Source organism: Platalea leucorodia, assembly GCF_965183815.1.
Source record: "Platalea leucorodia genome assembly, chromosome: 4".
In the NCBI taxonomy this organism is placed as follows: domain Eukaryota; kingdom Metazoa; phylum Chordata; class Aves; order Pelecaniformes; family Threskiornithidae; genus Platalea; species Platalea leucorodia.
The window spans coordinates 14,351,515-14,364,065 of NC_138826.1; the positions used below are offsets into that span (position 1 = coordinate 14,351,515).

The window sequence follows — 12,551 nt, forward strand, 5'->3', positions numbered from 1 at the left end:
AATTTGGCCCAAAGCTTTTTTTTAGACTCAGACTCTTAAGTGTGTAGTTTTTGGTACAGCTGGGCCTTCAGTTTTAAGGAGGAGTCTTCAAATGCAGTGGAGAGTTTTGGCCTATTATCGCCTTGTGTGCAAATTAAAATCTCTTCCTTCTCATTGTTTGCAGGGGCACAAGATGAAATGTTATCTTAGAGAGACTAGGAGTGAGCAACTATATATTTCTTTCTGACAGAAGTGTTTTCTAGCTGATGTTTCTTTTTTACAGTCACATTTCTTTGTGGTGTTCCTACGTTGGCAGACAGTCATACCTCTGCTAGATACTGTAATTTTGATTAGAGAGGGATCCAAGTCATGAAGAAGAGTATACACAGCATTCACAGCAGTAATTCCTATACTGTGTAGACTGACTTAAGCTGGCATTAAATTAGATCAGAGTCCAAAGCCACAGACAGGGCCTCCAAACCATCTCTGCTCTGCCTGTAAAGCAAGATAAAGCACTTTCTACCTGAAGTTCCTTGCTGCCAGAAATAGCTAGTTTAAAGGTACCTCCAGTGTTTTTCTGCTTCACTAAAGTCAGTTCTGTGGCTTTAGCATCAACGTACCCTGAGAATGCACAGTATTGCTGTCAACAGTGCAACAGTATCTCTGCTTAGGTTTTTCTGGCAGTGCTGGCATGGTGAAGATAGATCACTCCTGCAACTGCCTGCATTTCTAATCCTGCAGTGTTGAGTCCTGCCCAGAGCAGATGTGTGGGAGTGGCTTTTGGATCCTGTGTTTTTGATCAAGCCTTTATAGGGACACAACTGTAGTGCCACAAAGTCTGGATATAAATCCAAGTCTGAACTTCTCCAGCACTGAGTGGATTTGCTTCAATTGCCCCTATCTCACCTGTTGGCTTTAGAACTCTTCCTGCTGTTTCAGCTCTGCTGCATGGTGCAGCATCCAGTTTTGTAGGCAAGTGGTGCTGGTCTATTAATAATACTCACATGGCTCTGGAAAGGCACTGTAAGCTCCCTGGCAGAGATGTCTTCCAGGCAGTCTAGTCCCCAGATGAAGGGAGAAAAATGGTGGGACTTGTGGGGAGCTGTTGTCATCTCCTACTATTCACAGACCTCTGAGTGCAGTCTCTCTGCTTTCCCTGCAGGTGGCAATGGTATGGATTCTGTAACAAAGAAAACGAGGCAAGATGGATCAGAAGTTACTGAAAGATGTAAGGAGAACATTTTTTATTTTTATGTCATACACCAAAAATCCCAGAAGCAGATGCCCACCTTTGTAAGGGATTGAATGCTGACCAGAGGTCCAGAAATAAATTCTGCACCTGTCTCTGGTCTCTCTGTTGAAGTCAGAATAAGGAATAGAATGGGCCAAGATCAGACATTTAGAGACATGTAGCATGACCTGATTGTTTAACCACAGATGATTGCCCTATGGTAACATTTCTAGCCAGTAGTGCAGACATTTGGATTCTCCTCCTGCCTCTGATATCAATGCCCTGCATGGCCTAGAAAATGTTCTTTAGACATCTTTTTTGGCTGTGTGTAAAACAGAAGATAAGTTTCCTGCTGGCATTATGGGAATTAACTAGTAGGAAGCTAGTAAGGGGTCTGACCATAGCCTTTGCTGTTAGAGCAATGGCTGTGGTTCAGAAGTGCCCAGAAATACTACTACTTCCATGTTTTACAGGGATCTTGTAAAGAAAAAAAGTCTTTCACGTCAGTGATGTTCTTAGTTACTGTAGAATTAGAAAGGCCTGCAAACAAACACACAGCATTGTGTGCTAATGAGACTGCAGCCCCCAGGCAGTGTGGTCTTAAGGGACTTTTCTTTAAATGAGACGATCTTCTTTGAATGACTCATGCTCTTCAATGGAAATTAAGTAGAACATTGATCTTATTTGGCTATATTAACATGCCATTACTTCTGCACCCTTTTCTTTCCTCAGTTATTACAGAGACTGTAACCACAAGACTGACGTCCTTACCACCCAGTAAGTAATTGTCAGTGATTACATTACTTCTGCTCAGTGTTCTGTGCCTGTCCATGCTATTTGACTGTGTTATTTCCATAAATCCCTGGGTGCAGCAGATCTCGGTGCAGAAAGACTTGCACCCAAAGAGAAGCTATTTTCAGAAATGCCTCTCCCAAAATACTTACTAGTGGAGAGAAGGAGCAGTATGTGGGGAGCCATCTGGATATTGTCAGAAACAAAGCCGCACAGTCCACTAAGACTGGTAGACCAGACTCTCCAAGGGCTTAAGCCCAGATATAAGGTCTCCAGTGGTGACTGTCTCTTGGGTACAAGGGTCAAAAGTGATGGGTCTGCAGCCTCCACTGCTGTGGCTGCAGTGTATTCCCCTGTCATCTTACGCAGCTGACAACAGTGAGTAAATCTTTTTGGGTAATATCAGATGTCACGGGTGATTTCTACCTCTGTAGGGAAGTACAAGTACCACGTAGGGAAGAATCCTCCATGCTCTTTATAGCACCATATTCTTGATTAGCTTGCTGCAGCTGGCTTGGAAAGGAATTGCACTATCATCTCTTTTATGATGAGGGTTAACAGGAGTATCTTTCAGTCCATGTATGGAGCAAAACTTGAATGCAAACCTGCTGAGTCTGCAGTGTGAATGCTTATCTGCTCTGCCAAGGCACTTCTCTGCAGTTCTGGTATCTTGCCAGACATGAACCTATACTTGTAATTGAGTGTGAGGACAGTCTTGCAGTGTCGTTGCTCTTCTCATCTTCTACCCTGAGAGAATGTCTAATTTTGTGCTCATCTCTTCCAGAAGGAGGGAGCAGCAGTGGGCTCAAAACATCATCCCACACTGGAGGGAGCGGAGTGGAAAAGAGGTCTTACACCCATAGCAACAGCTATGTGACTTCAAGTAAGGAATCAGTACATTGCACAGTGAGGAAACAGAGAGCAAAGGCAGGATAAATGGCCTGAGGAGAGATTCAGGGCAGGGAATTAGGATGAGCCAGAGGTAAGGAAAATGGTTCAAGAAAGTAGAAGTGGCAAATACTCAAAGCAAACTTCCCTAAAGTTGGGTGTGAGGATGGGTGAGTAAATGGCAAAATTAACATTTTCCACAGGGAAAACTTGTTTTCAGGAGAACAATAACAAAAAATGCCGTTCACACTGTTGTTAAGAAGTCATTTGTAAACCAAATTTCCCTTCTTTCAGGATTTCCAAATCACAATCTTTCTGACCATTTTTGTTCAAAAGACAGTTTTGATTAATCTTTTTGTTGATCTTGCTGAGGACAGAATACTATTAAAGAATTTCCTAGAAAATATTTTCTTGTATGTGTGCGTCCATGGTTTTAGCACTTTGAACAGTCTGCCAGATTTTCTGGACATGCTAAATCAGTATGTGCTGTCTCCTCCATAAAAACAGTGTTCTTTCCTCTCTAACAGCATTCTTTGCCCAGCTGTTAGATTGTCATAGCAAAGGTTTCTGAAGAATAAGCTTCCTAGCCAGGTTTCTGGCATACCCCTCTCTCTGTCCCCAGTGCGACAGACTGTATAACTATCCTTGTAGAAAACATTCTCCATGCTCCAAAAGAGCTGACAAACCAAAGGGAGTGAAGTGCAGTTTGGAAGCTCAACAGGAGAATTAGCCATACCCAATAGATCTGACAGACACCTCCATACCAATTAAAGGCCAGAGTGTGGAATCACTTTGCCTCAGGGCAGATGTGAAGAAACTCCAGTGAAGATGTCAATCTAATTGTCTGGACTGGCACCAGACTGAGAACTGAACCCAGCCCTGCAAAGTCCGACAACTCTGCAGGATTGCCATCTTCCTTGTTATTTCTTTTCAGCGTGTGGAGGAAGAGAAAAGAATCTGAACTTCAGAGATAATGAGTTCTTGAAGTTTCACAGAGCATTTTCTAATCTCTGCTTTCCCACTCTGCTTGCAGAATGCCTCCAACAGAAGCCTACTTGTCGCAGTAGTTCTTTCTGCTGAATTAAGTGGAAAAGTTACAGAACAAAACAGGTCCTTGTAGAGGGGAAAGTCAGCAAGAAAACACTCTGTTGAGATCACAAGGGCATGCTCTTTTTGCAGTGATGGGTAAACAATATCCAGTCTGATCCTGCTGATCAGTGTGGATATGTTGCACTTCATCAAAGGGCTCTCTTTTTGCCGCACTCTGATCGTACTCCAGCATTAGATTTCATACAAGAGTATGAACACATTAGTTATGGCTGCTCAGTTCTTTCTCCACAGCACTGATGTGAATTAGGAAGGGAAATTCTTTCCTCTGTCTAAATAGAACAGCCACTAATAACCTCCAGGCTGCCTTGGGCCTGATGCACACCTCAATCACCTCTCCAGGAAATGGACTGACTAAGGCATGACTAAGCGAGAGTATGGATATCTAGTTTGGAAGGGAAGTGGGCTCATTTCTGCTTTCCCTTATGAACTGCATCCTTTAGCACTTTGAGTTTGGCTTAACAATCTCCCAGTTTTTGTGGCCTGTGTCATATAACAGCTTGAGTTTGCAGGTGGATCTGTGTCCAAACCAAAACCCAGCACCATCCAGAGCCAGATTTATTCCTACTCAGGGGACATGGCTCATTCATCCCCCTAGGCCAAAACCTGCTGTCATGTGTATCATTGACAAGATTTGTTTTGAAACCACAAAGATAACCAATAGTCCTCTCTGCACTGAATGCTGAGGACAGTCGAAGTTAGACCCAAATGTCATTCTTGCCCATCTCTAGTTGTGAGGTACCAATGCAAATTTGTCCAGCTCAGAAGACAGTAGCATAAAGCACCCAGGGCATCCAGGGTATACATCCATATCTTCAGTTTGCTGAGGGCATTTTGTTTTACCTATAGGTGGAAGTGCTAGATTGAATTCATCATCATCCGGCTACAGACAAACCCAGTCTCCCAGCTCTACTCTCACCAAATCGCCTGGCTCAACATTTGAAAGAAAAACCTATGTCAACCGCCATGCAACATATGAAGGTATATAGAAAGGAGGCAATATGTGTAGCGTGCACTCTGAGGTCACATTAATGCAAGGTTGTCCCAAATAGCACAAGAATAGCATTGTGGTTTTGCCAGGAAATAAGCCGTGAGGCACACATTTTAATGATTAAGTCCTATTTATAGTAATGCTCATTCCTAAAAGGAGTTGTGGCATATTTTTGTTGAAAGACATTAGCAGCTCTTTCATGTAATCCTGAATAGCTTTTTTTTTTAATGGAAATGTTTGTTACCCACTGGGATTAGACAGTTACCAGGAAGACATGTTTTGAAAGCTTTTAATGATCATGTGCCCAGTATTAATGAACACCTTTCTATTCTTTTCAGGGAGCTCCAGTGCCAACTCTTCTCCTGAGTTCCCCAGAAAAGAGTTTGGTATGTTCTTTTTAGAGCTGTCCCTCTGAACATTATGGCAAGGTCATGTGAGTTGGTGACTACGGTGGCTTTTTGCACATTGCCGTGTCTTGGTCTACCTATGCTGCCTTTGTATTGGGCAGCCAGTGCAGCTCCATGACTTCGGAGGAGTTATTTGGGATTTACATTAACAGCTGACAGCAGGGTCTCTAGCTGATACATATTCAAACAGAGGGTCCATACCGTATATCTGCAACCCTCAACTGCTTTTGTGATGCTCCCCATATGGCGTCGGACATGGACAGGATAACACAGACATGGGATGCTTCATAACATTTCCTCCCCGACCCCGCCATAGCTGGGAGAACAGCTCCAAGCAAGAAAGCCCAGACTCTTAGGATTTTGAGCCATTGCTGGATATACTTTTCCAGTAGCTCTTTTCTAGGCTTCAACACGTTTATATGGAAAGATGAACTGGCTATCAAGTGATATGTTTACACTGAACATTGTCAGCAGGTATAAGCTTGCCCTGTCCAAACTCTGAGCTGCCAATTTTACTCAGTGAAACAATATGATCAGGCTCTCTTGCTCAGAGAGGATGCAGGGTTTCACAGTATCCAGCCTTGGTTGATGGGGTAAACAGGCCTATTATCTTCCTTTTGGCCTGTTGAAATGGGAGATCACCATCTATGAACAACATGTACATGTGCAAAAAAACCCAGCAGTTGGTCCAGAAATGCTAAAGGTGCTACTTATTCTTTAAGATACCTTATGGTCTAAAGGGGGCCTGGTAAAAACTCTAAGGGTTCAATTCCCCCAGCTGTGCCCCAAGTAAAGAAGGTTACTGTCTGAATCTGAGCACCCTGAGCAAGGTCCATGTGGTCATTTTCAGAGATGTCACAGGCAGTAAAGCCTAATATTGCTTTTCTCTCATTGCTGTTCACAGCATCTGCCTCCACGAGAGGGAGAAGCCAAAGTCGAGGTGAGTGATACTGTTCTTTTAGAAGCCTCCTTTGTTTTCTTCAGTATGATTCAGGGTGTGTTAAATGGGCCTATTCCTTAGCTGGATTCAACCCGTTTAAGTGTAGAGCAGTCAGATGAGGTACATGGATTTACACCACTGCAGATGTGAACCATTTTTCTGTAAGGAATTGCTTGAACAAGCTCGGTGTAAAAATTGACCCTAGTGAAGGTCGTGGTGGTTTGGACTGTGCCAGAAAGGAAGATCTGCTTGGGGACCTGGACATCTGGGGGCATAGGACACAATTGTCCATCTTCTCTGTTTGCTACCAAAAAATCAGTCCATCCATGCTCTGTGACCCGCCTCTGACATATTTACAGTAATTGTATTCATGTTCCTCCTACTGCAATCTATCATACAAACCATAAGGCCATACCCTGAAATGATCTTATGCTGGTAATAAGGAGATGGTGAGGAAATTATGGACTTGCTGTGGTCTGTTTACCCAGGGCACTGTAAAGCTCTGCATTGTTTAAATCATTCAGCTCTTCTAATAATTTATTAACAGCGTTGGGGATAGCAGGATTATATTGCTCTGTAAGAGTGTAGTATCTGTTCCCAGTTGCTTGAAACTATAATGTCACTTTATCCAAGTTAATTTTAGCAGTGGATATAAATCAAAGTGTGCTCTTGCACACTCCTCCTGGAGAGTGTCACAGTTACCAATTATTCTACCTCAGATCTTCACAGTCTCCTCTAACACACTACCTATCTGAGCTCCCAGCAGAACTAGGCCGTACATAATAAAACAGACACCAGAGAATCAGCTCCAGCTTCTCATATTACTTCAGAAAATAATTCCAATCCATCAGCTTCTCCACAAGAATGCCAAAGCTAGTGTGTCTTTTATAGTGCATGCACTATCGGATTTAATCTTGAGGAGCATGTATCACATGTCCTGGCTGGCCAGTTTGCTTGTGGGTAGCAAGCTTAAAGACTTGCCCCAACCAAATCACATTAACTCTTTAGTCTCTTGTGCTAGATAGTAAAAGTCAGTAATAAAATTAAGTACCTGGTGAGAATGTTGGCTTAAAACTGGCCTGGTTACATTCAGTGAGCCAAAAGAGAAGTCAGCAGGTTGTAAGAGACTAAATCATACAGCTCATTGTAGAGATGACAGTGTGAATTTTACCCAAGAAGTAGTAGGGAATTTGTGTATTTAGTAAGCTTCTTTTGGCTCTCTAGGTTTTTATCCAGAAGGACAATAATAATAATAATAATTGTGATGAGTGCGAATATCAATGTGATTGAGCACTGCATAATTAGGCCTTCTGTATGTCTGGCAGTAACAATGCTATTGACTTCAACAGAGGCCATCAATGAGTAAAATACAGCTCTCTGGAATTAAAAGTAGCAAAATGTGACCCCAAAACAAAAAGTCACCCAACCAATTTACAACCAATTCACATGGACCATGAGTGCTGCTCAGATCAAGCAGGAAGACAGCAAGATGGAACACAGACAGCAAGAAGGAAGGAATTCACTTCAGCCTAAAGATTCATTCCCAGCCCAGGACACAAATGCGTCTCACTCTATATTCATGATCTGCTTTTTCCTTTCCCAGAGAGTGAAATACGAGTCCGACTGCAGAGCGCATCTCCCTCTGGCAGATGTAAGTGCCATGGCTTTTATTCCAGGGGGATCAGGTATAAGATAGAGGGTGTTGCTGCTCTGGGTATATCCGCAGTGTCTCTGGGACCCAGTCTTCAGCATGATAGATAGCGGCATGTCATTATTCTTTTCCAGTTAAGAATGTTCATTTGTCTCCCCTTTCTGAACAAGGAAGCATGCTGTGGGTTAGATGGTGGTCTTGCAAGAATTTAGTTGTACTTAGTCCCAGAAATGAGGCCCTGACACTTTGTTATTAAGTAAGTGGCACCCCCAGAAGGCACCCCCAGAAAGTACAACTTCATAGACACTCACAGGTAAATTCCACTGAATGGTTTAGCCAGGGCAGGATTACAGATCAGTGAAACAATGGCTTTTGGGTGAGTGTGGACACTTGCTTTTCCTTCCAGGGACAGAGTTGGATGATGTGAAACGTTTGCTGAAAGGCAGTCGATCAGCCAGCTGCAGCCCTACTCGATCACCGTCAAGTACGCTCCCAATACCAAAAAAGGCTGTGGTGGAAACAAAGATGGTTACTGAGAGCTCTCAATCAGGTACTTGGCAGAGGACAGTTAGCAATGCTGGAGCCATTCCAAACATTATTTTCCATAAAAATACCCAGTTGCTAAGAACATCCGAGTAAGAATACATGGTCTCTGTCCCAGACAGTGGTAGCAATACAGAAAAAGGGTCAGAATGCTGGAGGGCTGTCCAGATGTTGCCCTAACAAGAGCCATCTTGCGTAGTTTTCTAGTGACTTGTCTAATTTCCATAAAAATAAGCCAGTTCCTGCTGCCACCAGCTTTAATTCAGAGGTGCTTCTGGCAGAGACAAGAGCTCTAAGCAAACATATCTTAGAGCAATTTGATGTCTTCTCTCCAAGCAAGATGGAGATAGCACTGAAGACAACATTTGGGTCAGTGTTTGATTTATTGGACACACCACATGTTTCAGAAATCAGTAGGACTTGATAATAATACAAGTAGTACTTAAAATACTATAACCAGCTTTTATTATTTATAAGGCTTACCACAGTGCTTGAGGCAGTGGTATTCACATTCACTCCACTGTCCTCCACCAATATGTAGGAACAAGCAATACCTTTTTTCTTGAGCATGGCTCAAATCCTGTCTAAAACTGGGAATTTTAGTCCAATACACGAGTGAACCAATCAGAGCCACATGTGGGAAGCAAAAATCATACGTCCCATGGCCCCAGATGATTTATTAACAGAATGGCAGACCGAAGTGCTTTATTCTGGTATCATAGCATCTACAAGCAATGAAATCTCAAGGTGTGTTGTGAATGATCATGCTATCAGGACAATCTTTATTCCATTGGTTAAAATTCAGGTGGGCTGTAATCAGCTGGCATTCGAGATCAGTTATACCATATTAACCTGGAGTCATTGTGTTGACTCCGCAAGGGTAATTGAAATTTAAGGCAGATGAAGTTGTTTGCCAGGTAAACCTGCAATGCGTGCTAAGCCACAAGCCTGGTCTCATTGAAAACCACTTCTGTTTGTTTGGGTTTTTTACAGTGTCAGGGACATACGATACAACCATACTGAATACCGCCCACCCTTCGTACATGTGGTCTTCCACTCTGCCTGCTGGATCTTCCCTTGGTGGATACCATAACAGCTCTTCCTTGGTCAATGCTATGTCTCACTCTACAGGATCAGGTATGCTCCCTGGACCGCCATGTATGTAACTCCATACTGAAACTGGGTCAACAGCAGTGCTTTTTTTTGCACAGCAAGAAGAACTAAAATGATGGAAGAATTGATATGGCAGGGGATATGCTTGAATTTTCTCTGGTTTTCTGTAACTTGGTGCTCTCTGCTTCTACACTGTATTTGAAAATCCTTCTTTGTGAGGATCTATTGTCCTGACTGCCTGATCTGTCGCTAAACTTTGATGGTAGCTTTATCAATGATGTCAGGCTCACATTCCCTATCAAAATTAGTTTTAGAATCTAGTTAACATTGGATTATCCTGGCCCATTGTAAGAACAACTGGGCCTAACTCTTCAGTCCTCATACACTAAAGATGTGATCAATAAGTGTTGAGTGTGTTTATACCTTGTAAAGCCCGCTTCTAAATGCCAGGGATGCTGCATTTCCCAGCTGCAGAGAAAAACCACAGGAAGCTTTATGATAGCATACTATTAAAAGCTTTGCTTTCTCACACCGTCTCATGATTGCAACTTGTCTGATGTAGGATTTTCTCCTCTTTGTCAGTTCAGTAAAAAAATGGTTAGGTGTCACAATTTTCAAGATTTTTCCTCTGTGCAATTATTGTGCATTTTCACTAACTGCATTTCCAAGTGACTCTGACTCTTAATTTCTGTGACTGTGCCACTGACCTTCAGGTACTGGATTTCCAATTCCAGAGAAGTAATAACATTTCACTTCCTCTTTTTGCAGTTTTTGGTGTTCCAAATAACCTGGCTCCCAGCAATCATACTCTGAATGCAGGCCTGAGCACTTCCTCTACAGGTCAGATTTTTGTCTTCTTCCCTTCACACTTTTATAAGGAAGATCTTTGAACAGAAATGCTTGGGCCTGTAATGCCTCCAGCTAGCTGGCAAAATTTCTTGGGAGAGATCATCGTTATTATCATTGGTTTCGTTTTCATTTTAGCTAGAATACCACCTGCACTGCAGGACTCCTATAAACCCCATTGCAATGTTTTTCTTTGCAGTGTTTGGAGTTCAAAACAACCTGTCCCCAAGCTCTTCAACCCTGACCCAGAATGCTACTGCAGCCGCCGCAGGTCAGCAACAATTTAAGTCTAAAGAAAGTGTGAGGGTCACCAATGTGTGCTGCCTTCTCCCACCTTTTCTGTAGTGACTAGAAAGTTCATATTGACAGAGGCTCCTTCATTACCATCTTTTTGTGTGGAGCAGTGTGTAAGCGCTAGAGATTTGCTTGCTGGGGAAGCCCTTGCGTGATTGACTTGTCCTAGGTACCCTGAATGAGAAAAGATTTTTTAAATGTTGTGCAGCCGAAGGTTGATGTAAGTACTTTGTTATCCTTCATCTCTTTCATTCTCAAATTTCTTCATTGCAGCATATGGGATGAAGAACACTTCTCAGAGCAACACCATGGCAAGTACTGCTGTGTCTGCCCCAGCAGGTGAGTGTGTCATTCACAGTTGCTTAGGCATGGCCTTGTACAAACATACCATGATAAAAACAAGTTAGAGAGTGACAGCTGAGTGACACTAACACGTGGCTCCTCAGGAGCATGACTTGTCACTAGCCAAGTCTCCGACCAGTACCTTTCTGAAAAGAAAGCAAAGGAGCCAGAAGCTAAGAATAAGCAAATGAGCTGGTCTGATTCAGATCTCCCCCACTTTGTGGTAACTCGGATGATTTAATTGCAGCTATTTCTGCTCAACAGGCAGGTAACTGGATAGAAGATCACACGTGTGAAATTGTGCTTCATTTGAAGCCAAAACATTTGCAAGGTTGCTCTTAAACATCATGTTGCCGTAGTACCATCCTCAACCACTCAAAAATCAAGGAATTGACTTATACATGATCAGTTTTTTTCTGCAACTCTGAGAGCTATAAATTAGTCTTTTATTTTTTATGTAAGGGAAGCTAAGGTTCTTTTGCAATCCAAGGACTCACAAAGATGAGGCTTAAAAATAGATGTAAAGAACACAGAAGTTATGATAACATTTCTAATACAGGTTTACTCCAGGTTTGTGCTAGAATAATGGAATAATACCATTATGGTTATCTTGATTTTCGATGTTGTGTCAATTTGTGGGCAAATTCACCAAATATACACCATTCCAGCCATACTTGATACTGCCTAATGGCAGAAGGGTGACCACACCGATGTTTTTGAGCCTTGTTTGTCCTGTGCCCAGCCTTAGTAAGCTACAGTTCCGTGCCTCATAACTACGCCTGGCTCCCAAGGATATGGAGTGCTTTGTGCTTGACAGAGTAGGTCTGCTAAAGGTGCTCCTCAGCTTGAGATGTGCCGGCTCTGATGCCCCTTGAATGTTTTTCTCAGACTGAGTTTCTGTTTCTATGATTCTATAGATTCTTTGAGAAGCGAAGAGATCATTGAGAAAATTATTCCTATATGCGATTGAATTCCAGATGCTCTCCATTTCTGGTAGCAGTTGCTCCCCTGCTAGTGAAATACATATCTCTAAAGAAATCTAATGACACGCACAGCTCTCCTCTTAGCTTTGGTGACCAGTGTATCTCTTACTGCGTGTTTATAGTAATGGCAACCCCAATCACAATGGGACTAACCTATTGAACAAAAGTGTTGCGGCTTGTAGTTATGACTCATTGGCCCACAGTCATCTCCTCCTCTTTCCCATCCTTTACCAATATTCCAGGAGGAACCGTTCTGAGCTCCCAGGGAGATGACATTCTGCGCAAAGACTGCAAGTTCCTGCTGCTGGAGAAGGAGAACGCCCCAGCAAAGAAGGAGATGGAGCTCTTGATCATGACAAAGGACAGTGGCAAAGTCTTTAGTGCCTCTACCACTGGGCTTAATGGAGGTAGCTTCTCTTTTTCAGGATGTGTGGGTATGCCGAG

At 42.8% G+C, this 12,551-nt stretch overlaps 1 protein-coding gene across 1 annotated transcript in view; it reads left to right on the forward strand.

Moving 5' to 3' along the window:
- Positions 1–1,152: 1,152 nt before the first annotated feature.
- COL17A1 (collagen type XVII alpha 1 chain) overlaps positions 1,153–12,551 on the forward strand; it is a gene marked incomplete at both ends in the record, with an annotated part of 35,469 nt that continues 24,070 nt past the window's right edge. Inside the window, 13 exons of the mRNA XM_082309268.1 lie at positions 1,153–1,207; positions 1,943–1,987; positions 2,787–2,885; positions 4,847–4,978; positions 5,327–5,374; positions 6,300–6,335; positions 7,939–7,986; positions 8,393–8,536; positions 9,523–9,666; positions 10,411–10,482; positions 10,688–10,759; positions 11,056–11,121; positions 12,350–12,514. Of these exons, the coding sequence (XP_082165394.1) occupies positions 1,153–1,207; positions 1,943–1,987; positions 2,787–2,885; positions 4,847–4,978; positions 5,327–5,374; positions 6,300–6,335; positions 7,939–7,986; positions 8,393–8,536; positions 9,523–9,666; positions 10,411–10,482; positions 10,688–10,759; positions 11,056–11,121; positions 12,350–12,514 (1,126 nt within the window). The remainder of the gene's footprint in view (positions 1,208–1,942; positions 1,988–2,786; positions 2,886–4,846; positions 4,979–5,326; positions 5,375–6,299; positions 6,336–7,938; positions 7,987–8,392; positions 8,537–9,522; positions 9,667–10,410; positions 10,483–10,687; positions 10,760–11,055; positions 11,122–12,349; positions 12,515–12,551) is intronic.